The sequence below is a fragment of the Trichosurus vulpecula genome, chromosome 2 (assembly GCF_011100635.1).
Source record: "Trichosurus vulpecula isolate mTriVul1 chromosome 2, mTriVul1.pri, whole genome shotgun sequence".
NCBI classification, from domain to species: Eukaryota; Metazoa; Chordata; class Mammalia; order Diprotodontia; family Phalangeridae; genus Trichosurus; species Trichosurus vulpecula.
In genome coordinates this window covers 233,710,562-233,737,765 of record NC_050574.1, presented here as the reverse complement: position 1 = coordinate 233,737,765, position 27,204 = coordinate 233,710,562, and the positions used below count along the sequence as shown (strand labels likewise).

The window sequence follows — 27,204 nt, the reverse complement described above, 5'->3', positions numbered from 1 at the left end:
TCTACTTTAATATTAAAAACATTTCTGATTCTCAAAATGCAAGCCAATTTCAGGAGGATAAATAACAGGTGTGTATGTGTGTATCAATATACCATATGTGTGTGTGTATATGTATCTGTATAAATCCACACATAGTAAATGGTCAATAAAATCTTTTCAAATGAGCTCATTTAAGTTATATTAGGAAAGGAATGCTTCTTAAAGTACATCCTTAGAGTGACCAAGGTTATAAACAGCTACTTGGGTATGGCAGGTAATACTTTTGCTGAATACATAATGAAGAATATTACATGTTCTTTACATGCTACATGTTTTATGCAGTGATCAAGAAGTTTGATAAATTGATGCTGCTACTACTACTCTCATGTTTTAGAAAGTATGTTCCTCACACAACTCATGAAATAGGCAATGCAGGATTTTTTTCCCCCATTTTATAGGAGACTGAAGCTCAGGGAGGTTAAGTGATTTGTCCACAGCCACATTGCTAATAAGAGGTAGGACTCAAACCCAGGTCTTCTTATTCCAAGACCAGTGGTTCTTCTATTACATCAAGTCAGGAGACCTTTGAAATACCTGAAAGCTTTGATAATTTGAAAATATATACCTATATAATTTTAGTAAAATATGCAGTTAAAAAAACTCTGTGGGGTTTAAATAAATTGCAGAGTACAGGACAGGAAAGATGGGGCTTGAATAATTTAAGGAAAAAAGATCTGAGACTATTAACTTAATATGAACCAATGGCATGATAAGTTTGCTTTAAAAGAAAAGCCATAAACTCAATGAATCCTAGACTGCTTTAATAAAAGACAATTTCTACCTGCCAGGAAAAAAATTTTTTTCTGCTGTACTCTGTTGTAGTGAAAAAAATACCCATTATGATCATTTCTTGGTGCTACATTTTAAGAGCTACAATGACAAACTAGGGTCATCACAGTTCTAGTCATAATAAAATTTTAGAATTCGTATAGGCATAAATATGTATTACTAAGATTTTATTCTATTATTATATTCTTATCCATCAGGACTTCTGGATGGAGAACTAAGATATTAAAGAAGATCTGAGGTGAAAAAAAAGTCAAACTGGGGAATTATGCCTGAAGATGAAAGACCAAAGGGAAAAATAGCTATCTTCAAGTCTTTCTAGAAGAGTTGTCTAGAAGAAGAAGGAGCAGACCCATTTTACTTTGTAAAGGTAGAACTAGAACTGATAGGTGAAAGTTGAAAGGAGACAGATTTAGGCTTAACATAAGAAAGACTTTTCTAAAATCTACAGCTGTTTAATAATATAGTGAGGTATCTTCTTTGGAAGTGATTTCCTTGTTACTGAATTTAATCAGTACCTCAATAACCATTTGTGACTAATATTGTAAAACTTCCCATTACATATAGCAGGAGAATAGATAAGACAACCTCTAAGGTCCTTGTGAATTATAAAAACCTATGATAATTGCTCTTTGGGCCATTCCAGTAGTAATTATCATAAGATCTTAGAATCTTCAAAGGCGTAAATATGTACTACACAGACTTTATCTGAACAATTATCAAGGCTTCTGGAAGCAGTATTTCCTTTTCAGAATGATAAAATGTAGCATTAGAACTCACAAATGGGAGTGCTTTAATTTTGGGAACATTCAAATACATTCTTGAATAATTTCTCAATTCTTTGAGGGAAAGATGGGCTCTAACCATTTTTTAAACAGACTATCATGAATATAATTGTCGATATTAAAAAAAAGAGTTTTGCTAAATATGGGAAAATTATTATGAAACTAACATATGGTCAATGAAGAATTTGGCCTGAAAAAGGGTCATATAAATAGAATAATGCTATATTATTTTTGCAGCTTTTTTTTTAAATGTTATTTGGAAAGATGAGCAAAGCCCTGGGAAAAGGGCTGGAGTCTGACACTGAATTTTTATTAATACTATTCTTGCCAGAATACCTTCTAAATCGAATCTTATGAGAATTTCTAACAACTATTTCTGAAATAGAGCACCTTGGACCTGCTCACACTAACATCACCACTCTCAATTAATGCATTTGATATAATCATCTTTGTTTAAAGGGAGTGTTCTTGCTGGCTCACCATTTCTCTCAATCATTGCTGTTATCATTACTCTTAATTCTTTATCAGATTTCTCTTATGTATCCTGCCTTTTAGTAACAATCACTGTTCATACTACTTTGGCTCCACCAGTGGAAGAGGGAACTGTGATATTTCCAGTGGCAGCAAAACAAAATTTTTCACTTGTTTGCAAGATGATTACTTGTCCCATCTCTCATACTCACTCTACAATCAAAATAGTCATCCTGACCATCAATTAAATAATGCCTGAGGATCTAGTGGCCATTTGCCTATAAGCATTCTAGGAGAAACCACAACAAATTAACACTTGTAAAAAAGGTTCCTATTCTGCGGATAGAAAGTTGGCTACGTTTACTGATCATGCTATAGAAGATCCTTTGAATTTGATGCTCAAAGCAGCAATGTGTAAATTAACTGACCACACTTCAATCCCATGTGCAGGGACAATAAAAAGGAGCCATAACCAAACCTACAAAATAAGCGATACTGCAGTGGCACCAAATATAATGATGTTTGTCCAAGTCTAAGTTTTACAGACCAAGTGGAAATATTCAAGCAGAATCTGATATGTATAGGAAGCCACTTACCCAGGATTTGTTTGCTCCATCGCTCTGATCCAAGGCACCAGGAAGTGAACAATATTTTACATAAACAATGGGTTCTCACATAAAGTTGCATAGCATTGAGTTCTCACAAGACTTAATTTAGGAGGGTAGATGGATGGGTCAAATGAAGAGAAGGATAAATAAAGGTATTCAGATGAAGTACTTCTGAATGGGGTGAAAAAGCTCAAAGTACAGACAGTCTAAAGGATTTCTGGCAGGACTTTCAAATTTAATATGCACAATAATGTGATGTAAGTAAATTTCATTACATAATGCATTTTGTTGTTTAGTCATGTCCAACTCTTTATGACCCCATTTGGGTTTTTCTTGGCAAACATACTGGGGGTGATTTGCCATTTCCTTCTCCAGCTCATTTTACAAATGAAGAACTGAGGCAATCAGGGTTAAGTGACTTGCACAGAGTCACACAGCTAGTAAGTATCTGAGGCCATATTTGAACTCAGGAAGAAGAGTCTTCCCGACTCCATATATTGACACTCCATCCACTGCGCCACCTAGCTGCCCCTAGGTATAATTCATATTTATCATATCACATAAAGTTGAGTCAGGAGATAGGGGATAATTTTCTAGGTAGAAGGGAAAGAAATTCTAAGAGAACAATGATAACTGGATGATCGAACAGAAAGAAAGAAAAGAATGATAGTTATTTTTTCAATGTATTAAAAATATACTAGCTGAGGTGGGGAAAGAATCTATAAGTGAACACTGCATTCAGCAGTGCTGATTGTACATGTTGAAATGGATAGATATTAAAAGCAGGGACTTTAGATCACACTAAAAGTAGCGACTACTCTAAATGACCTTAAGAAGGCAGGCAGGTAGCAGAATTGTAAAGGGCAAAAGGATAGTATACAACCAAGTAAGGTTTTATTTTTATGAAAACTTAGAGCTTGCTTTAACACTATTTGGAGAATGAGTGTGCTCTTCTCATTCATCTTTGACCATGGTAGCAGAATTGCAGATGAAGACACATTGTCACTGAATCACCTCACAAATACACCCATGATCTGCAGAATCTTTAGCAGGGATGCTTTTGCCCCCATGGCCCCTCTACACTCAGGGGCAATGTGGCATGCATTCAGAAACAAAGCAAGAACCTACCTGAGAAAGCGACTGTCTGAGTCTTGCCATCTGTGTGCTATGGCCTTGATTGTGATCTTGTTCAGAAACCATCTGTTTTAGCTTTTCTTTCTCAATAGCTATGCTGTTAAAAGCCGACTTCAAAAGGGAATGTACTGATGAGGAAGGGAAATGAAAGAAAAAAGAATACAGTGTTTTCAGAAAGTCCAGAAAATATATATGTGTGTGTGTGTGTATAAAAATTTTTAGCAGTGGCTACAAACTATACATTAGGACATCTAAGGGTTTCCTGTTGCTGTAGAGAGTACAATAATTCTTAATTGTATCAAAGATTACCTGGAAATAAGATGCTGCTTTTCTAGTTACTAGGAACCTTTTCCATTTCTTTTTTTTTTTTTTTGAGCGGGAGAAGGCAAGGCAATTGGGGTTAAGTGACTTGCCCAAGGTCACATAGCTAGTAAGTGTGTCAAGTGTCTGAGGCCGGATTTGAACTCAGGTCCCCCTGACTCCAGAGTTGGTGCTCTACTCACTGCACCACCTAGCTGCCCCTCTTTTCCATTTCTTTTGACTAATTAATAATCAAAAATGAATACAACCTAATTAAATGTTATCCTTGAAAGAGAATGTCAGAATATCTACATTTGAGAAGAAAAAGAATAACCAATGATGCAAAAAAGGGTTAATCAGAGAGGGAAATTTTAAAGTCTAGCATCAGATAAACTAAAAAAGGGGCTAAGTAATAAACAGTGATCAACATTCAATACTTAGAAATTATTTGGGAAGGGGAAGAGGTGGCAGAAATAAAGCTTTCACTACACTAGCTATGAATTGTTATGTGAATTCTATCATCAATCGCTGCCCACAGTCAGTCCATTAATTAGTCAATAAGCATTAAATGCCTACTATGTGCCAAGTGCTGTGCTAAGCATTGGGGATACAAAGAAAGTCATAAAAGTCCCTCCTTTCAAGGAGTCTAATGGGGGAGACACATGCAAACTACATACAAAAATGATGTATAGAGATCAAATGGGAGATGGTGGAGAGAAGAGACTAACATCGAGGAAAGGTTTTTTGTATTAGAGAAGACTTCTTGTAGATGATGGGATTTAAGCTGGGACTTGAACAAAGTCAGGAGGCAGAGGTGGGGAGAGTATTCCAGGCATGGGGAAGAGACACTGAAAATATGTCAGAGTCTGGAGATGGAGTGTCTCGTGTGAGGACCAGCAAGGAAGCCAGTGTCATTGGATGGGCAGGAAGGGAGCGGTGTAAGAAGATGGAAACATGGAAGAGTATGGGTTATGAAAGGTTTTGAATGTCAAACACATGATTTTATATTTGATCCTGGAGGGAAGAGCCTTTATCATTTTGTTTCGGAATAAAGAGCATCATGCTTTCAAGTAGGGAGACATCTCCAGTGGTTCTGTCTCAGGCAGGAGAACGAAATCAACCCCTGCCTTGCATAACTGATTTAGAACACGAAGGGGCTTGGTGAATGGAGTGCTTGTTTTAAATCAAAACAAAGCAAAAAATAAATTTAAAAAGCAATAGTAAAATCTATGGATTTCATTGATTTTGAAAAACCAATTGTTAAGGATCTCTGTCCCTTGTGAAATCTTACTCAGACTGAAACTGTGTCGATTAATAGCAAAACAGAATGTGGATTTAATTTGCTTGAGAATTCTCAAATATTTATTATTTAAAAAAATAAAGTAGTACTCAAGTAATTTGCTCATTAAAAAAAAGATGTTCTTAATTTTAATAATGTTTTAAACCTAAGGCTGTTGTGTGCTGTAAAAATGAAGTATAAAAACAAAAGAATGCCATTTTAAAAAATGGCAACAGCATCATATTCTCATCTTTAGCCAGGCATTGGTATTTTGCATCTGTTCACAGAGGTCTATTCCAGTGGTGATAAATCTCAGGTGAAGAAATAAGAGCTGTAGACCTTGATCCAAGAAGCAGCCTTAAAAACCAAATTAGCCCCCATTATTTTTTTAAGTAGTTATTTCTAGAGAATTCACCTAATCATCATGAGAATGTCTTACTTTCTAGGAAGGAGGATTTATAGACTTGCACTTGTGCCCTAGAAAGAAAATGTGTTGTTTCAATAGAGGCTTTGGAATTCTATTGAAACTGGGATTTACTGAGGGAGTCAGGATTTCAAAGAACTAGACAAAGCTTACTCAGAGCTCTAATTGTCTGTCATTCTCCCATAGCTATTGGTAAGATTCATCAACATTTACCAGGAATACCTGGACTGCTAAAGGCAAAAAACTGAGTGGTTTGGGCAGTCAGTCCATGCCACCACCATGAGTCAAAAACAGCACAGCTGAAAGAGAACAACACATCTGAGCCTCCAAGAGAAAAGTCATTGAGACCATGCTAAGAAAAAGTGCCTGGTTAGATGCTTTAACCATGGCATGAGGGTCAACCCTGGGCAAAGTTGTGAAGTCAGCAAATCTGCTCCCATTTCTGTGCTAATTCTGATCCTTTTAAAGAATTCTCCTCTATTCTTCACACTCCAACTTAGTCTTCTGAAGACCCTGCCACTTGTCTGTCCAGGGTCTGCATCCTTGGCATTGCACTGAGGTCTACCTCACCTAAGAGTGTCTCATTCTTTCAAATTATACCGACTTCTAGCCCAGCCTGAGAAAAGGAAAGTGAAAGGAAGTGATCTGGGGAGTTAATCCACAATCGGATGTTCCTGATAGCATCTTAATGTGGTTCCTCTAGGGAGAACTTGTGTTTTTTTCTTATTTTTTTTCTTATTTATTTAATATTTTTAGTTTTCAGCATTTTCACAAGAGTTTGAATTACAAATTTTCTCCCCATTTCTACCTTCCCCCCACTCCAAGATGGCATATATTCTGATTGCCCTGTTCCCCAGTCAGCCCTCCCTTCTGTCAACCCACTCCCCCCATTCCCTTTTCCCTTACTTTCTTCTAGGGCAAGATAGATGTTTATGCCCCATTGCCTGTATATCTTATTTCCTAGTTGCATGCAAAAACTTTTTTTTTTGTTTTTGAACATCTGTTTTTAAAACTTTGAGTTCCAAATTCTCTCCCCTCTTCCCTTCCCACCCACCCTCCTTAAGAAGGCAAGCAATTCAACATAGGTCACATGTGTATCATTATGTAAAACCCTTCTACAATACTCATGTGAAAAACTAACTATATTTTGCTCCTTTCTAGCCTATCCCCCTTTATTGAATTTTCTCCCTTGACCCTGTCCCTTTTCGAAAGTGTTTGTTTATGACTACTTCCTCCCCTTATCTGTCCTCCCTTCTATCATCCCCCCTTTTTTATCTTCTTCCTCCTTCTTTCCTGTGGGGTAAGATACCCAATTGAGTGTGTAGGGTATTCCCTCCTCAGGTCAAATCCATGAGAGCAAGATTCACTCATTCCCCCTCACCTGCCCCCTCTTCCCTTCCTACAGAACTGCTTTTTCTTGCCACTTTTATGTGAGATAATTTCCCTCATTCTATCTTTCCTTTTCTCCCTCTCTCAATATATTCCTCTCTCATCCCTTAATTTGATTTTATCTTTTTAGATATCATCCCTTCATATTCAACTCACTTTGTGCCTTCTCTCTCTCTCTCTCTCTCTCTCTCTCTCTCTCTCTCTATATATATATATATATATATATATATGTATATGTATGCACACACACATATAGATACATGTATATATATATATATTCCCTTCAGCTACCCTAATACTGACGTCTCATGAATTATACACATAATCTTTCCATGTAGGAATGTAAACAAAACAGTTCAACTTTAATAAGTGCCTTGTGTTTTCTCTTTCTTATTTACCTATTCATGCTTCTCTTGATTCTTGTGTTTGAAAGTCAAATTTTCTATTCAGCTCTGGTCTTTTCATTGAGAAAGTTTGAAAGTCCTCTATTTTACTGAAAGTCCATATTTTGCCTTGGAGCATCATACTCAGTTTTGCTGGGTAGATGATTCTTGGTTTTAATCCTAGCTCCATTGACCTCTGGAATATCATATTCCAAGCCCTTCTATCCCTTAATGTAGAAGCTGCTAGATCTTGGGTAATTCTGATCATGTTTCCACAGTACTCAAATTGTTTCTTTCTGTCTGCTTGCAGTATTTTCTCCTGGATCTGGGAGCTCTGGAATTTGGCAACAATATTCCTAGGAGTTTTCTTTTTGGGATCTTTTTCAGGAGGCAATTGGTAGATTCTTTCAATTTCTATTTTACCCTCTGGCTCTAGAAAGGGCAGTTCTCCTTGATAATTTCTTGAAAGATGATATCTAGGCTCTTTTTTTTGATCATGGCTTTCAAGTAGTCCAATAATTTTTAAATTATCTCTCCTGGATCTATTTTCCAGGTCAGTGGTTTTTCCAATGAGATATTTCACATTTTCTTCCACTTTTTCATTCCTTTGGTTCTGTTTTATAATATATTGATTTCTCATAAAGTCACTAGCTTCTACTTGCTCCAATCTCATTTTTAAGGTAGTATTTTCTTCAGTGGTCTTTTGGATCTCCTTTTCCATTTGACTAATTCTGCCTTTCAAGGCATTCTTCTCCTCATTGGCTTTTTGGAGCTCTTTTGCCATTTGAGTTAGTCTATTTTTTAAGGTGTTGTTTTCTTCAGTATTTTTTTGGGGGTCTCCTTTAGCAAGTTATTGACTTGTTTTTCATGGTTTTCTCGCATCACTCTCATTTCTCTTCCCAATTTTTCCTCTACTTCTCTAACTTGCTTTTCCAAATCCTTTTTGAGCTCTTCTATGGCCTGAGACCAATTCATGTTTTTCTTGGAGGCTTTTGATGTAGGCTGTTTGACTTTGTTGACTTCTTCTGGCTGTATGTTTTGGTCTTCTTTGTCACCAAAGAAACATTCCAAAGTCTGAGTCTGAATCTGAGTCCCTTTTTTCTGCCTGGCCATGTTCCCAGCCAACTACTTGACTCTTGAGTTTTTTGTTGGGGTATGACTGCTTGTAGAGTACAGAGTACTTTGTTCCAAGCTTGAGGGAATGCGCTGTTGTTTTCAGAGCTATTTCTACACAGCAAGCTTTGCCACACCAGCGCTCCTCCTCCCCCAAGAATCACCAACCCAGGGACTGGACTCAAACATTACGCAGGCTCTGCCCTCCTGCTCTGATCTGCCACTTAATTCCTCCCACCAGGTGGGCCTGGGGCGGGAAGCAACTGTAGCTGTAGTTCTGTAGCTCTACCACCCTGCTGCCCCCCGGCGTAGTGGCCAAACCTCAAACTCCTTTCACTCTATCCCTGCAGCTTTTCCCACTAACCTTCTCTGTTGTCTTTGGTGTTTGTGGGTTGAGAAGTCTGGTAACTGCCACAGCTCACTGATTCAGGGCGCTAGGGTCTGTTCCACCCGGCTCCCGGTCTGGTTGGTCCGGGTGCAGCCCAAGCTGGGCTCTGCTCCCCTCCTCTCTCAGTTCCATGCATGATAGACCTTACCCAGCAACCATCCAGGCTGTCCTGGGCTGGAGCCCTGCTTCCTTCTGCTATTTCATAGGTTCTGCAGTTCTAGAATTTGTTCAGAGCCATTTTTTATCCATGTTTGGAGGGTCCTGGGGGAGAGCCCTAGGCAAGTCCCTGCTTTCCAGCTGCCATCTTCGCTCCACCCCCGAGAACTTGTGTTTTTAAAAGAGGATGACTTGAGGCCAGCAGCATCTCCAAAGGAATGAACCTCTATAATGATTTATTTGTGCAATGGAAATATTACAAAGCTATATATGTATGAGATTTGGGGTATTTTCCATGTAATCCCTAATCATACTAAAGATGTGACTGCTTATTTACAGACTTATAAAATGCTAGATCCAACACCTAACAGAGTATTTTGTACTCGATAGGCATTTACTACAAATGAGATATTTGCAAAATGCTTAGCACAGTGCCTGGCACACAGCAGGCACTTAATTAATGCTAGTTACGGTCTCTAACCACTTCCTAAGTGCTTGTTGAATTAAATGGTATCTAGAAGGAACCTCAGTATTGTATATAAGTATAGGTGAATTTATTTTTCAGTCCCGTCCAACTTGTCATGACTCCATTTAGGGTTTTCTTGGCAAAGATACTAGTTTGCCATTTCCTTCTCCAGCTCAGTTTACAGATGAGGAAACCGAGGCAAACAGGGTTAAGTGACTTGCCCAAGGTCACACAGCTGAGCTGGTATGTGAGGCCAGATTTGAACTCAGGCCTTCCTGACTCTAGGTCCAGTGCTCTATTCACTGTGCCACCCAGCTGCCCTGCACATACATCAGGGCTGTCCAACGTTAGGTTTTTATTGAAACAATAGTCAATATATTTTGATTTGCCATTTTAGTAAGAGCTCTGGGGTACCTCAGCTTTGTTCACTAAAGCATTTATGTAAATTTCTATGCTTGTAGGTGGGCTGTATAAATCGCACTGTGGGCCGCATGTGGCCCACGGGCTGCATTTTGGACAGCCCTGATATACATGAGTTAGTACCTAATAAATAGCAACAGAGAATCATAGACTTGGAGCAGCCCCTTTATTACACATATGAGGAAATTGAGGCCAAGAGAACTGAAGTTAACTCTCTAATTTCTCACAGATTCTAAGAGGCAGAGGCTGGATCTGAAACCAGATCTTTGACTCCAAACCATAAATGAAAGACACTGAGATCAGTCAGATATTGATTTTAAAGTATCTGCTGGACTTCCCAGATTGACACTTGGTTCAATTAGAACTGAAGCCTTTGACGTTCATATTCCTGGGCTCATTTTCTTTTAGAGTTTTTCCCCCTAGGGTCCCTACCAGATCTTCCTGTGTTTTGGACAGGGTTCTAAACCATGTAATTAAGGCACTTGTCCCATAAAGATTTAATAGAGACAAAACAAATATTTCAGTTTTTCACTGTGTGTGAAAAATATCCCAAATTAATATAATACAACTACAATAAAAATGTATTTTCAACACAAGATGACTTCATTAAATATATTCCGTACTAGTAGAATATTAGTAGAATGAAATGTACCGTAGGCACATATATGTGACAACACATACATATGGTTTCTGACATGTCCATAGGGAAAAGGCATAAAAACAAAATGTCATTTTGTAAAACAACTAATTAATGTTGCCAGCATTCCTGCCTAAGATGAAAAGAGAAAATGGCAGATTTAATGGCAGAGCGGGGGCCCTTTACTGTCAGAAATATGAATTAACTGCCTTTGCCATTTGTGTTCCTTATATATGTGCTTCTATATTAGTACTCTCTATGTATATATACCTATGTCTGCCACTGCTTCCCAGTGTAATTATAAAAGAGCATAATCAAAGTTTGTGGAAATTTTCTGGCATTACAGTTCATGTTATGCCATTTCAATAAATGCCTTTGCCTTGAAAAAACAAAAGGGAGAGAGAAGAGGGAACAAAGGAACAATGAAGAAAAAGAGAGAGAGAAAAGAGAACGGAGAGAGTGGAGGGAGGGAGACAGACAGAGGTAGAGACAGAGAGAGACAGAGAGAGTAAGTTGGGAAAGGTATATTACAGATTTGCTGGTTACCTTTCTGAGCAATGAGACAAAATTCTTCTTGTAGCTTTGTGTAGTCTGTGGAAGTTTCCAGGGGGTCAGTCAGGTGGCTTGGGGGAGTCTGAAATTCAATATCTGCACAAAGGTTGGGGTTGGAGGAATGTAGCCGAACAGGAGACATTGTTGCACTGAAAGGAACCTGCATGGAGAATACAAGAATTAGGAAGGACACGTATCTCATCACGCCATCTTCTGACATGTATCAGATCAGACGTTTTTTGCACTCTATACAAAATACAAGCATTTTTTGTGGACGGCAAACTCTGAGGACAATTGTACTCTACAATTTTAAGGGTCACAGTACTTTTATGGATTGTGTTTCCATTACACCTCAGCATTTTAAAAACTATTAGATGGGAAATGAAGAGTGACTGCTGGGTGACAGCTAAGGAAAGGAATATGAGCACTGATTATCATTCACAGTGCGAGGCACAGAATCGAGTCAAGGGCATTTGGCCAAAAGCTGAGAAAAGGAAATGTGACACATCAGACCTCTACTTATAAAATCTGAATTAACAGTCACAGTATCAGGTTGTTATATGTGCTTGTTTCTCTTTAGGCCTTGAGAGAGGCCCCTATACCAAACTGGGTCTGTAGACTCAGGAACATATTAGCAATCTTCAAATCACTTGCCTTATAATGATAAGACAAAAAGAAAAAAAATTATTATGGTTGTCCATTGTGCGGGAACAGCATCCCAAACTCATATAATACAACTACAACAAATTATATATTTCAAACACAAGATGACTTCATCAAATATATTACACATGAATAGAATGAAATGCACTGCATTTAATCATACACACTATAGCCACACATATATTACTATACATACATACAGTTTCACATTGCAATACATTTTCCCAGGGGGCTAGCAGTGCTTCCATAAACAGATTGCCTCCTTGAGTTTACTGTCTCTTGGGCTGAACAAAAGCATACTTTCCCTTCCTTATAAGAGACCTCTTCCTATCACTCCAGATACCAATATTGCTCACTGAAGAGAAGCTTCCTCATAATTCCTAAAAACAAATCAAAACCTTTTGGAAGGCTGAACCACATATTTCTCTTTTCACCATATTATCTGTCAATCTTTGCCTAACTCTAATTGGGCAAAGGTCTCCAAGAGTTGGATTCTTATTCTTCTCCGCATGCAGAATTTCTTTAAATATTAAAAGGGAAGATGATTCACAAAGGACTTCCATCAACAGTCTGCCAAAACTAACTTCTATTTTTCTCTCTCTTTGTTTACATTTCCATTTAGAATCTAAAAAGAGGTCTCTCTGTTCCTTAGCTTTTCAAAAAGGATGTTAAATGTTGGCCTGATGATACTTGTCGTTTATCCTTCATTCTGGAAGAGGACCATTGACATCATGGGCAATGTTTTGACTTGCGCATGAATATTACTGGGGAGAAAACGTTTTGGATTTATTATTTCATTGGATTATGGCACTCTCTATGTGGAAAGTCTCCTCCCCCACCATGAAAATTTTCAATTCATTTGCAACTTATAGTCTCAAAGAATTGCCTGGGGGTACTTAGGAGTTAAGTGACTTCCTCTCATCACACAGATAGCATATGTTAGAGGTAGGACTTGAACCAGGGCTTCTATGATGCTTAGGCCAGTATTTCCTATACCATACTGCTTCTTATCTTCATTATATGTAAATATAACTTCTTTATTAACAAGCCAGGCAGTCTTTCAAAATTACTTTTTCACCTCTTTGAAGTACACAGTGCACTGAAGGATAATGAAGGAAGAACATGTATTTCAAATGGACATAAAATTGAAGTTTGTATTTTACACCAAATATGTCTTCTCTTTGCACCATCATCTGAATTTTCTTACTTTATTAATGTGAAATTTACAATGTAAATTTTAAGTAAAATATTAAATTAATATGGAGTATATTTTAACTTATAATTTATGTAAATTTAATTCTGTATTTGTAAATGTAAAATTTATATACCTTACTTAAGTTAGGCTACACTGTCAGAACATTTTACTATCTTCTTACCTATTTACAAGCCTTTAGTGGATGCATCACAGAATCACAGAATTAGGAGATGCTTCAGTCATGATGGAGTCCCTGCTATACCTGGCACTGGGACAAGAAGTCATCAAGTGGCCATCCAGTCTTTGCCTTAAGACCTCCAATAGGGCAGGGCCTACTACCTTAAGAGGCAGGCACAACTCACTCCACTGGGGAATAGCTCTAATTGTTAGGAAGCTTTCTACTGACATCAAGTTCAAATATATGTATTTCCAACCTCCACCCTTGTTCCCAGTTCTATCTTCCTGGGTCAGAAAAGAACAAGACAATCCTTCTTACACAGGAAAATTTTGTAAGTACTAGAAGACAGCTATCAGGTCTCTCCTGAGCCTTTCTTCTCCAGCTAAACATGTTTAGTTCCTGGAACTGATCCTCATATGACATAGACTTGAGGCCCCTTGCTATTCTGGTTGTTTTCCAGTTTATGAATGTCTTTCCTAAAATGTGGTGTGAGAAATTACTGGCCTGACTAGGGAAAAATGCAGTATTTATGTGGAACCTAATTATATATGTATGTATGTATGCATACATCTGTATGTGTATATGTACATATATATATATACATACATTTAAGTATAAATTATACCTACAGAGATAAAATTTAAACTTCATTTAATTACAGTGTTTGAGTACCTCTTTCAAGGTGAAACCATTTAGAGGGAACTTATTACTGACAGACTTGAAATGACTATCATTTAATTATAACAACAGGTACACGTTAATTTCAAAATTATTCATTTTAGTCTACTAAAGCATTTACAAAACAGATGGTGAAAAAAATGTCCTCTTACAATGTCCAATAAATTGTTTAATTTAATAATGAAATGCAAGTTTCGGCCAACTCAACTAAAAACCCAGATATGATACAGAAGACCATTACTCAATAGTTTAACTAATTAATCATCCTCCTAATAACACCTGGGCCTTTTTTTTTATTAATGCTAAAGGTTTTCCATACAAAAAACTTTTCATGGGACTAGCAACTGCCTTGTCAATTTATTGTGTTATGATGATCAAAAGCCACGAATAAGGGAATTAACCTCTAGAATATGTTAACCTCTACAATATGTTCTTAATATAATTGTTATAAATTCAGTTCATAAATTTAGTACTCTATATAAACTGGGAAAATGGAAGATTTCTGCTCCCTTGGTGAAAGAAATATTCTGCTTTATATTTTATGCCTTAAACAGCTTTTGTATTAAACTATTCAATTTATCATCACAATCTACTCCCACACAACCTAAGAACTTTCATCTTAGCTCATTGTCCTAAAACTCTAGATCCTATTTTAAATTGCAGTTTAGGAAGTTTGTCTCCTTCAATATATTTTGGCTTTTTATCTTGGACTTCTCTGTGCCTCATTTTAACATCTTTCCTTTAAGAAAGAAACTTGCTTAAAAAATGCCCAGAAAAATGCCTTTTATTCTTGCTTTTTATCCTTCTTAGATTTTATCTCTTGATGTGGTATCTCAATTTCTTTTACATTTAATGTTTTTTTTTCCCTTAGTAAGAGAAATTGAAGAAATCATCTGTTTATGAAAAAACTCAAAGGCAGGAGACACAGAAGAAAAAGCACAAGATTTGGACACTGAGACCCCAAGTTCGAACACAGGCTCTTCAACCTTCCATTTGCATCAAGTCCTATAACCTCACTTGATCTCAGTTTCCTCATCTTTAAAATGAGGCTACTGGACTAAGCAATCTCTAAAAGACCTTCCATTTCAAAACTGATGATGCTAATGCTTTTGTCCAATTTAGAGTTCCCATCTGAATTCATCTTCTCTTTTCCTCTATCCTTTTCACAGATGTTTCAAATAGCCTTGCCTTAATTAAAAAACAAAAACAAAAACCAACTAGACAGATCCTAGTCATGATAACAAGGTTTTTCTTAGGAAAACAGAGTTCAAATATAAAAGTTTTTGAAAACAATGTTATAGAAAACAATAATGTAATTTGAGGAAATGCCACTGGAAAAGGGTTGACATTCAAGTCTGCTTTTTCCTCCTAGATCTCAAGATGGGATAACAGCATTCTCCATAACATACATGCACATACATGTGTAATTATTGGCATACAAGAGGACAGACAGAGGAAGGTCATGCCATAATTATGCTGAAGAAAAAGAATGAGTTAAGGCTGACTCCATCACATAAAGGTGGAAAGGGCAACTTCAGGGTATCACAGTTTTACACTTTGTTTATACAATTTCCCATCCTTACAAAACTATCCCTTGAGTTTTAAATCCACTCACTGTTGTAGCCACTGCTGCTGCTAGCCTCTGCCGGCGCCGTGTGGTGCTGAATTGGCCCTTCGGAGGTGGCCCTTCCTGACAGTGAATGGAAGAAGAGAAGGGAGGAGATAACAAGGAATGGGAAAGGAGATAATGGGATATGGGAGGATGAAAGATGATCAGACAAGGGAGAGGGAGAGTCTTTAACTGAATTTTACTTTCACCAACCCTTAACATTAAGAAGAGCTTGACAGCATCCATGCTGGTGAGGATAACTCACTTATTCTCACTGCAAGATGGCCTAAAGGTCTCGTTTATTTGCTGAATAAACCCCTTCCCCCACCCTAGGATTTGAAGCATTATGAATTGATGTGTAAACTCTGAGATTAAACAAAAAAATTAAAAATAAATTTGAGTGTTATTTTCATTCCTTAATGTGATGTTATATGAAGTTAGAAGGTAAAGATGCTATGAAGTGCCTGAAGTTTCAATGGAGTTGATTTTAAAATCACACAACCTTAGATCAGCAACTGATTATAGTCTATCATGAATGGTCTCCTAGGAGCCTAAAGGATATTAGAAAGTTGGGGATGGGGAGATAAAAGGACTAGTCAAGAAAGATTCTTATTCTCTTTCTTACTACCTAAAAATATCCAGTACTTTATAATGAGATTTTCTGCAGTAGTAGTAGTTTTTCTAGGAAGAATAGGACAGATCCTGCAACATAACAAAATTCTTAGGTGCCCTTGTAAGATACCGAAATTTCTACAATATTAACTAAGGGAAAAACTGATTCATCCAAAGATTTTTCAGGGCACAGAGTCACATCATCAACTCTCCTCCATGTCAATAATTCATGCTTGAACTTCATAGTTGTAGAACCCTAAAACATTTCAACTGTGGAGTGACTGACCACTTCTTTTTCCCCTTTCTATTTTGACCAGAAATTGACCCTCTAATTACCTATGGCCCCTCCCAGCTATGAGAACTAATTCCATTCTGAATTTAAATAACCTTACTTCTTGGAGTGACCTGACAGATCATCTTCTCTGGGTTTTTAAACAAACAGAAAAAGATCAACCTATTTTATGCTATCTACTGTGATTATAGAATAAAGAAAAGTGACTATTAAAAAAAGTTACATATAAAGAATTTTAGCCTGATTTGAACTAAACCCTTTCACTTTCTCAAATAATTCCTGCTTGTGTCTATGTGTGTGTGTGTATGTATACACACACACACACAAAATTACACATATGTATACATATGCACATGTACATAGTTATATCCAGACAAAAATAATTTATTCTTCATATAAACTTCTTCATCTAGAATTCCCTCATACTTAAGTTATCAAAAAGGAGCAAAGAACTTTTTCTGACCTTATTCTGACAGTGTAATTTAAGCATCTATAAGACACAGAGGAGGTACAAATGAATCATTCACATCCAATCATTCACCTTCTACCGCTGATGAGCTCCTTCCATCACAACAGCTTCCTTTCCCAGTTACCTACCACATCTAGGTGTCTAGCATTCAATCCATGCTGCAAAATGTCAAACATTATCAACTCTATTTCACACTGGAGCTTTCTTCCAGGTTCTGTATTTCTGTGAACTATTAAAACATCCACAAATTGCAATCGTATGACAGTCTTGAGGTTTCATTAAAACAAGAAGTCAACTGTGGGAGACAGGAAGCATTTCTCCAAAAGCTCACTCCCACGGAACTTCCTAGGACAAATTCTGCTTTCCAATGACTCATGCGTACTTGGAACCATAGGGGCCCAGACTCCAAAAGGCTACTTGAAGAAATATGTATATTCACATACTTAACCTAACCAAAGAAGCCCCCTGCATTGAAGTAATTAGCATAATTTGATCCATTCAGAGAAGAGCACAATTCCCTAAATCACCCACGCGTACATTATATTCAAGTCCACATTGGCCCAAGTCTATTAATTTGAAATATAATGACATGCTTCATTAATTCACTCAAAATGGCTCCTGCCACAGCTATGCTAAATATAGTCCATTATAAATAAAGAACTTGAATATCCAGATGACCCTCAGAAAAAATAACAAACAATAGTGGAAGATGGAGGCTGTGATATGAACTACAGAATTACCTCAAATTAATGGATTTATGGAATAACATTAACCAATGTGACCTTGAAAGACAAAGGCCAGAATTTTAAGGATTAGACAGGGAAAAGGTGATAGAGACAGATTTTTCAATCCTTTAATGATTTTTACAACAGTTGATTAAAAGTGTATGATTTAATATCAGCCTTAGAAACATCTGGAAAAAATAGGTGAAGCAGAGTAGGGAAAAATAAATTATGCCTTTCTAGCAAACAACAAACTAAAATTTCTGAAAATCCATGTCTAACAAAACAAAAAGTGATGGCTCAATTTTGTCATTTCATTTCCTTAATTCCATCATTTTCCCATTTCCCACTTCACCTCTTCCACAATACAAACTTATATGGCCAAGAAGTAAGAATGGATCTTGATGCTTCTAAAGGAGTCTTAATGGTCTTCAAATACTAACAAGAATATCATGGCACTGTGGAAATGTACCCAATTCAGCAGTATTTCTCCCTTAATATGTAGTAGGTTTTACCATTCAGAGTAGAATTACAGATAATTGGCTGGATACTGCCTAAATCCCCCTCTTTTCAATTCTACCTGAAGAGTAAAATAAAGCTCTCACATTCAAATCTACATCATTTCTCCAACCCTTTTCAGTTACTGGTATAAAATTCTTTCACCATTTCTCTTAAGGACTACTTGACTAATTTTCAGCAACTTCCACTCAGCCCCAATCCCTTTTCTACCCATTAAGATGGCTAGGGGTAAATGAAGAAACTATCCTATCTTTAAAATTGTTCATTCTGAAGATTTATAATCCAAAACAAATCCGCATAATTTAACTTCTCTTCTTCATTTGAAACATGGCCTGTGACTAAGAGTGAGATATGCCTAATAGAAGAAAAAAACTAGGCACCTGTATTCACTTTTCATAACAAAACCCATGAACTACAAAAGAAATGTCAATAGCCCTTCCAGCACGGAAACCAGGCTGATTATATAGGGCTGTCAATCGAAAATCAGCTCTATTCAGCACATGATCTGTAAACAAGGCAGTCTGGAATGCAAGTTTGGGGTTTTTAAAAATGTATATTAATTTGGCATTTGCTTCTTTTGTTTGTTTAATGTTGATTCAGGAAATGCAGCCACTTTCTCAGCCAAGTAGTAGGTACATCCACGGTTGTTTTTATGTTTGTTTCTGGTTTTGAATCACAAAATGCTTCAAAAGCTCACAGGAAGTCAATCTGCCAGACCTCATCTTACACCATCTTCTCACTGGAAGATTTTTGTTTTTATAATAGGAATTTTACTAATAAAAGGGAAATCACACAAAAATCATACAACAAAGGAAACAGGTGGACTTTTCTGACAGAAGAAAATGGCTTTTTAGTACTTCAAAAGATTTATTTTCTATAAATCAGATTAGTAAGCAAGCAAAAGAATGTTAGTTATAAAATCAGAATTGGAAGAAAACATTAGAGAAGGATGATTTTGCTATTTGTAAGACAAACAACAATTTTGAAAAGGAATACTTTTTGATTTTTTATATTAATAATAAAAAAGAAATGCTAAATGACAAGCTTAATCATTCTTACAGAGTCAAATAGAACAATGAATTTGCTGATACAAGGTATCAAGCCTGATGAGTAAACGACTCTGTAGGGGTCCCTTATGATATAGAATGCTATGATTCCCTGGTGGCAAAGACTTTTTCTATTTTAAATATCTGTAAGCATTTATCTATATAAATAGATATTCAACATTTCCTCTAATAATGAGTAGATAACAATCGTTCAAGAGCCTCTTACTAAAAAAAAAATTAAAAACTATAGTTTTGTGTTCTCATTTTATTATAGTTCCTAAGAACTTAAATATAAATGTCTACAGTTGAATTTATTTTTTGATTACCAAGACTCTGAAGGTCCAAAAGGCCATGATGGAATGAAAGAAAAGTCCATACTAACTACAGAATAAACAAATGTGATCACTTTGGATAAATGAAAGTTTAAAACAAGCTTTAAGATTAGATTATTGATATTAAAACTAACCAAATTCACAAAAGTTTCTTGCAGCAAGAAATAAAAGAACTGACTCAAGCATAATTGAAAAATGTGCTCATAACAGAAAGGTACCTTCTATGGTGCTCTGCTGCTTTAGAAAGCCAAAGGAAAACTAATCTATAGAGAAAAATTCAGCTTATTTTGTGCTCAACATGAATTCCCAATATGTATATTAACATCGATTTTCCTTTATTATATTACCTTGATAACATTTGAGATTTATATAGAATTACCAAGATGACCACATATACAAAAAAACAAAAAACAAAACAACCCACCAAACTTTGGTCCTAATGCATGGGGAAAAGGAGTCATGTATAATAGCAATTGAGGACCTGAATGATTGGAAGGAGGGTGGTGGCCTTGATGGAAAAAGAAAAACTCAAAATGGAGGTGGGTGTGGGAAGAAAAAGTCAAAGAATGAACCACATTATAGGGATCCAAAAACTTAAAAAAATTTGGACCTCTACTTCTTGGGATAATATCCTTTAAAAGAGGCTTGAATGTAACTGTATGTGAGATTCTTTTAAAAAATTGACATTTGTTTGGGATACTTTATGTTAGTCTATATAACTGGATGTCCCATAGCATTGGATACAAAGTTATAGGCTACCTCACCTGGCTGTGAACACTAGCTGACATGTTAAACTGATATCATTAAGGAGAAGGAGGAAAAAAAATAACATGAATTCAGTACCTGAAGTTGTATTTTTGCATCTTTGCTGACGCTTTTTGTTCTCCACCGTCTTGTGACTCGCTTGTCTTTCTTTGAAATATCTACACAGTTAGCCTACATTACACAAATAGTTAAAAGCAACAGAGTGCTATTAAGTTCACACAGATGACACAGGTATAGACAAAGAAAGCACAGTAAGTTAGTAAAGAATCGTTGTGTTAGATACTTATACACAAAACAACAAGGAGAGAATACCAACTCTGGTGCCCACTGGGCAGAAATCATAGAGCCCAAAACTTAATAGCAAATATTTGCTACTAGGCAAACCGGGCACAGTATTTATTACAGAAGGATACTAATTCTCTTTCTGCATGAAGATATAGTTACCTCTGAGACTTTGCAAATTATATTCCCATATCAATCACTGCTAATGTAACACAGCATAGCTATCCTTTTCTTCTAGATAATTTCAGTCAGCAATAGATTGTTTCAACATTTAGTTTCACAGTCTAATTATCATTGAATCATATTAAGATCTAGAGGGGACTTAAAGATTCCAAATGCCAAATTACTCCACTTTATAGTTGTCTTCACATATTCATTTACCTATTCACGAAAAGGCCATTGAAATACTATAAGAAAAATCTATGATGCATTTACCTGCATATCAGTGAAGTTTGGTGCTGACTGAGTTCTTTGCAGTATTTCCAAATTTTGAAGAAGTTTGCTAAGTTCCACAAGGTTTGATTGGCAGTGTGCGAGATCTAATGAAAATAAGAAATCAAGATGTATTAGCACTGGGGAGGTGAGAGAACACCCAGGGTTTGGAGGGGAAGTCATGCCAATGGAAATGCCAAACGGCAGCATCTGAAGGCAAATTCAAGTGAGGGAGAAATGTGAACTGGCAGTTTCTCTAACAAGCTATAGGAATCACAGAAATATATATTACTGCAAACTATTCCACAATTAAAATCAAGCCTGGATCATAGGAGGTCATCAGGATTGAGTACCTCTGAAACCTCAGAAAACAACTTGAGCATGTGATTACTTTTTAAAATAATTTCTGTTGAGGTCTTTTGTTTTTCCACTACCTCCTTCCCTCCTCCTCCACTCTGAGAGAGCTATCTCTTATAATCAAGAATTAAGGGAGGCAAAAACCCCCGTTCCTCAAAAATAACCAACATATAAAAAAAAAAGTCACTTATGTGCAGCATTCTACACCCATACTCCCACACTTGTGCAGAGAAGCAGGGGAAGTTGTCTTCTCCCATCTGTTTTTAGGGGACAAATCTGACTATTTGAACTTTGCAGCATTCAATTTGGATTGTTTTTATTGTAGGCATACCTACTTTAATGAATGAGAAAATGGCAGAAAAATTCTCAAGGTTTTGGTAAAACAAATCAAGTTGAGTAATCCACGATGCTTCATCCTCCAGTAAGACTTCTTCTTCTACTACTACGACTGATGCTGCTGCTGTGGCTACTGGACCTCTCTACAATGCTTTTCATACATTTGTTCCTCAATGACAACCCTATCAGCTGTCCAAATGTCCATGACAGTGGACTAGCATGTGGGTGAAATCAAGTGCAGCTTCATAAAAGGATGGACTGGAAGGCAAAGGGTTAAGACAACCTTATTCTGCCCATGTTTTGGTCTTGGAAGAAAGAAGGAAGGAAATCAGCATTTACTAAGCACCTACTATTTTTGGCAGGCACTTTGCTAAGTGTTTTTAAAATATTATCTCATTAGATCCTTACAACAATCCTGGGAAGTAGGTGCTATGAATGTCCCCATTTTATAGTTGATCAAAGAAATGGAGGCACACAAAGGTAAAGTGACTTGCCCAGGGTCACACAGGTAGCAAGTGTGCAAGGCCAAATTTGAACTTAGGTTTTTCTGACTCAATCCATGTTGCCAGCTAGCTGCCAAACAAGTATTTATTAAATGCCTACTATGTGCCAGGCACGGTGCTAAATGCTTTATAAATATCTCATTTGATCCACTTGAGGCAGTTATTTATTATGATTATCTCCATTTAACAACCTAGGAATTGTGACAAATAGAGATTAAGTGACCTGCCCTGGGTCACACACTTACTTGGAGCTTGTTGCTTAAAAAAAAAAAAAAAGGTGATACACACACACACACACACACACACACACACACACACACAATATGACTGTGTGAGTACACATTCCAAGGACATTATGCAAAGCAGTACAGGATTATCTGGTGCTTACTAGTGATAACCTATTTAAAGGGACAGTCTCAGGGAAGGCTTTGTATCAATCATCTTTTTCTCTTTTCAGAATTAATTTTAATTTTGAATGATCAAGGTTGTACTGACTAAGTGACAGGAGGCTGTTCCAGAAGAGAGATCCAGTTAATTAGAGGTTTTAAAATAGTGAAAGTCATTATTACAGTGCTTTTATTGATTTGGATTTTCTTAGGTTCACACTTCAGCTCCATAACTTATTACTTGTATGAGTTTTAGCAGTTTACTCATATCCTATGAATTTATTTTATTCAGCTGGTAATATCAGGGGATTGGACTTAATGGTCTCTAAGGTTCAACTTATAGCTATGATCCTGTGATTTAAAAAACAGTGCATTCAAAAACAAACTAATATCCACCTTGCTGATTTTTTAACCCAGTGCTAAGATTTTTAAAATCTCATTTTTAAACAGGTAGCTTAACAATTAACTTAATTAGTCTCGTCATATTCTTTTTGCATTTCAAGAAGAGTCTTTTAAACATTAATTTTATGACATCTCAAGGCCATGACAAGTCAAGCTCTTTTCTAATCATCAACTGGTCATTTGTGTCCAGAACTGTGCTACATATGCAAAACTAACAGGTAAAAGTTTCCTAAGGGTTTACTGGATTATCATAAGGTCTGCCTTTAAGGCTTCCCTCTGATAGGAAGAAAACAGTAAGTATCTATCAAAGCTGAAACCTGCCCTCAAATAAACTGCTTATTTTCTAGTTTACAGTATCTTCCCACTAATGTGAACTACAACAATAAAGGCATAGGATGAAGAGATTGCCAAAGTGTTGGGAATCCCATTATTGAAATAAACATTTAAGACACAAAGGTAACTTCCAAGTGTTAGTGTATCAAGAATAAAAACATCAAACTAGAGTGGGTAAGGGGACAAAGGGTCTCTTTGGATATTGATAAGCATAGGAAAATGGAAAATAAAATAAAGAATATCTCATAAAAGTTGTTCACACAATTAAATACAGTCTAGAATACAGAGACATCAGCACTGACTTACTCCATTATTAAACATTTAGAACATGCCTTCGGGCCACTGAAGTTTAATAGTAATTACTTTTCTGCATGCAAATTATTAACACCCAACCAGAGAATATGTCTATGGAAAGCTCTGTTAACATACAGAACAATTTTGGTTTTTCCTGGCTAGTTTGCCTAAATTATATACACACACACTATTTAAACACTCAAAAACTAACTAATTTCAATTATCTACTGAATGCCAAAGGCATCCACTTTCACACTAATGTAGAAAGCAAAAAAATTTTTTATAGCAATGCATAATTTTAAAAATCTATATCTAGATTTCTAAATTGGGTCTGGTTTAGCTTGCAACATCTGTGGGAAAGCCCTAGACACTTAATGAGAGAGAACTCAAATGCGGACAAGGGTTTTGCATTCTATTTGCATCAGGACTCTCTTGATAGAAGATATATTCCATTTGTAAGAAATTTTATTATCGGAAACCATATTTGAGTGATGACATCAGGGGAGTCCTTCAATCTTTCTGGGCTTTAGTCTCTTCATTGATCAAATGAAGAGTTAAACCTAAATCTTTAGGGAGCAAACTAAGATGCTATCATTCTACTCCAATTTCTGTCATCTCTTAAAGAAACATAACAAGACCATGAAGTCCTTGTGGACTGAGACCCTATTTAATGGAGCTGAAAGGCCAGGGTTTGAGACTAGGCTCTAAACTTTACTAGCTGTGTGACCATGACCACTTAACTTCTTAGCCTCAATTTCCCTCTCTGTAAGATGGGTATACTACTACTTGTTATATCTAGTTCATCAGATGGCTTCTTATTGTTTGATACCTGAAATGTGCTATGTATACAGGAGGTATGCCATAAACACTTGGTACTCAATCTAGTGATTATTCTTTAGACACAAAGTGGTGCCATCATGACAGTACAGAAATGTAGTCTGTGGCTTATAATTGCTAAAACAATAACTAGGTTCTTCCAGAGGGTACAAGGCAAGAGATTAATATCAGAACTTCCATTCTAGAGAAAAGTACACATGATTTAACATAAAAGAAATGAATGTTCCAGTCCTTGCTCTGTCAAAAATTATTTTTTATTTTGGGGCAAATAACTTCTTTGTACTACAATTCCTCATCAGCAAAAAGGAGGATGATACTTGGCCCAGTCAAGTCATAGTGTTGTTGGCAAGAGGAAATCAGATAAGAAATGTGAAAATAGTCTAAAAAGCATAAAGCATTATTTAAATGTGTATATATGGATAAAAATATGGATATATTTAAAATCGATTCAGAGATGGTCCAAATTTAGTTACTTTGATGAAGATTCACACTGCTTTTCACTTTTACCAAATGAATTATGGAGAACAAGAAATTTCTTGCAGAATAAGCCAATGAAAGGGAGAGACTGAAGATACCCCAAAGTGGAGAGACATTTGGAGTTAGAAGGAACCATCATTCCATGCCCAATGGATGAATTTCTTTTATAATATCTTTAAGCTCTGCTTGAGCAACTCCAGTGACCAGAAACTCACTTTATCTTTCTTTGACATAACTACTTTTCAAATGTTAGGTAGGATGTGATCACTATATTTAGAATAATCTTCAGATCCTTCAACTCATCATGTCATGCTAACACATTAGCAATTTCTCTCAGTTTCACGCCAGCCACAAATCTGATGTCTACCTTTTACCCACTTTGATATGTATAAGTTCAGGGGCATAGGTTGGAATCCTACTGTGACTCAAGAGACTTCGCTCCAAGTTGATCTCAATTCATTAATCAACAGTCTTTAAGTTATTCAGCTAGAGATAAAGGGCATGATACGATACTGAACTTTAGGGCAGGACTTGAAAAAGCACAAAGGCCAACTTGGGAATAAAGCTCTTCCCTGACCCTTAAGAGAATGAAAGTAGAAAAAGCTATTTCAATACCAAAAACACAGGTGAGGGAGCTCACATTCAGTCACCTCAGTCTTCTCAGGAAAAGAAGAGATGAAATGATCTCTTCTGTGTGGAGAGGGTAGGATTAGGGGCTGCTTGACATTATTGGAGAGGCAAAAGTTTGAAATCGAAGTTAAGATATGTCATAGAATAAACAAGAGATGGCTAAAAGGATTGCGCCAAAGGCCTGGTTGAAATGAAAATATAGATTTATAATATATAAAAGAGCATTAGTTCTGTGACTTTCTCCAGCAACATCCTCTATGCCAGGTACAAAACAGGGAAAGTAGGTGGTGAGTCATTCGGCAGCCTGGATTGGTAAAATGGCAGGGGGAGAAAAGATGATGACCTGATAGAGGCCAGAGTGTCAGTGAGGACAAATTTGATGAGGCTAATCATGGAGTTCAGCCCACCTTCGGGTTCAAGTTCTTCCAGAAGGGAGTAGACAGATTGGGTAAAATGGAAGGACTGGAGTGAATGGAGGTCACAGGGCAAAAGTTGAGAAGGTGTGAGGGAGTGAAAGAGTTAACAGGGGGATTGTGATCAGAGAGGAGATCAGATCTATTAAGTAAAGAGAAAGAATTTGTAAATACCCTGAGAACAAGGATTGTTTCTTCTGCAACCCCTTCAATACCTTATCAACAATGAATGTTTGTTGAAATGAGAGAGGAATTGTGTAGTGGAAAGAGCACTGGATTTGGAGTCAGAAAGAAGGCCTGGATTTAGATCCTGACTTTTATCATTTATTGCTCATATGACCTTGGGCAGGTCACCTGACCTGTCTGGGTCGCAGTTTCCTCATCTGTAAAGTAAGTAAACAAAGGAAATCACTAGTCCCCAAAGTTCAGTCCATTGATTTTCTATGGCTTGTTATCAAAGACCACTGACCTTCTGCACATCTGTCCATTTCTTCAGAGTCCTGTAACCAAGCTGCTACTTTACTCTGGCCAGTGGTGCATGTTGCAGGGAGGCTATTACTGCATGGTATAGGTGGCTGCCATGGGAAACTGTTCTGTGGTACCTGACATTCATGAAATAGACAACATTTATAAGCAATAGTACTGATAAATAAATGAGAGAAGTTACTGAAGAGAGTAAGTTTAAGTGATATGACATACAACAGTATCTTCTATCTTTCTTGCATATTTGTAAAATAAGACAGAACCCTCTTTCACAGAGGTCCTGCCATGTATTGAGCACATATACTGAAATTCACAAGTAACAGTATAAAGAATGTCATCAAAATATGAAACATCGCCCTATGAGGTTATTTGCAAAATGGCAGTGAAGGTAAAAAAAATCGGAACCACAGTACCAGCAAACTAAACTGCAAGGTTCTTAAGGGTACAGCAGCAAGCATGTGTCCCCCCATTTGTATAAACCAGTTTCCTGAATCTTAGAAACCACACAATACAGTGACAAGAAGACTACAGGCCAAGGTCCTCTGTTCAAATTCCAGTTCTCCCACTGAACACCCTGTGTGACTTCAGATTGTAGAGCTCCTCTGGAAAATAGACTAGGTGGTCTTCTA

The 27,204-nt window shown here is 36.7% G+C and overlaps 1 protein-coding gene across 3 annotated transcripts in view; it reads right to left on the bottom strand.

The window, feature by feature from the left end:
• OSBPL6 (oxysterol binding protein like 6) overlaps window positions 1–27,204 on the bottom strand; it is a 188,454-nt gene that overhangs the window by 42,138 nt on the left and 119,112 nt on the right. The window contains exons 7-12 of one of the 3 annotated variants that reach the window (XM_036745641.1): window positions 26,562–26,694; window positions 21,128–21,231; window positions 20,489–20,581; window positions 15,660–15,734; window positions 11,325–11,490; window positions 3,818–3,951 (exon numbers count right to left, since the gene is read on the bottom strand). In XM_036745641.1, the coding sequence (XP_036601536.1) occupies window positions 3,818–3,951; window positions 11,325–11,490; window positions 15,660–15,734; window positions 20,489–20,581; window positions 21,128–21,231; window positions 26,562–26,694 (705 nt within the window). The remainder of the gene's footprint in view (window positions 1–3,817; window positions 3,952–11,324; window positions 11,491–15,659; window positions 15,735–20,488; window positions 20,582–21,127; window positions 21,232–26,561; window positions 26,695–27,204) is intronic. The other 2 variants (XM_036745639.1, XM_036745640.1) reach the window with 2 other exon arrangements.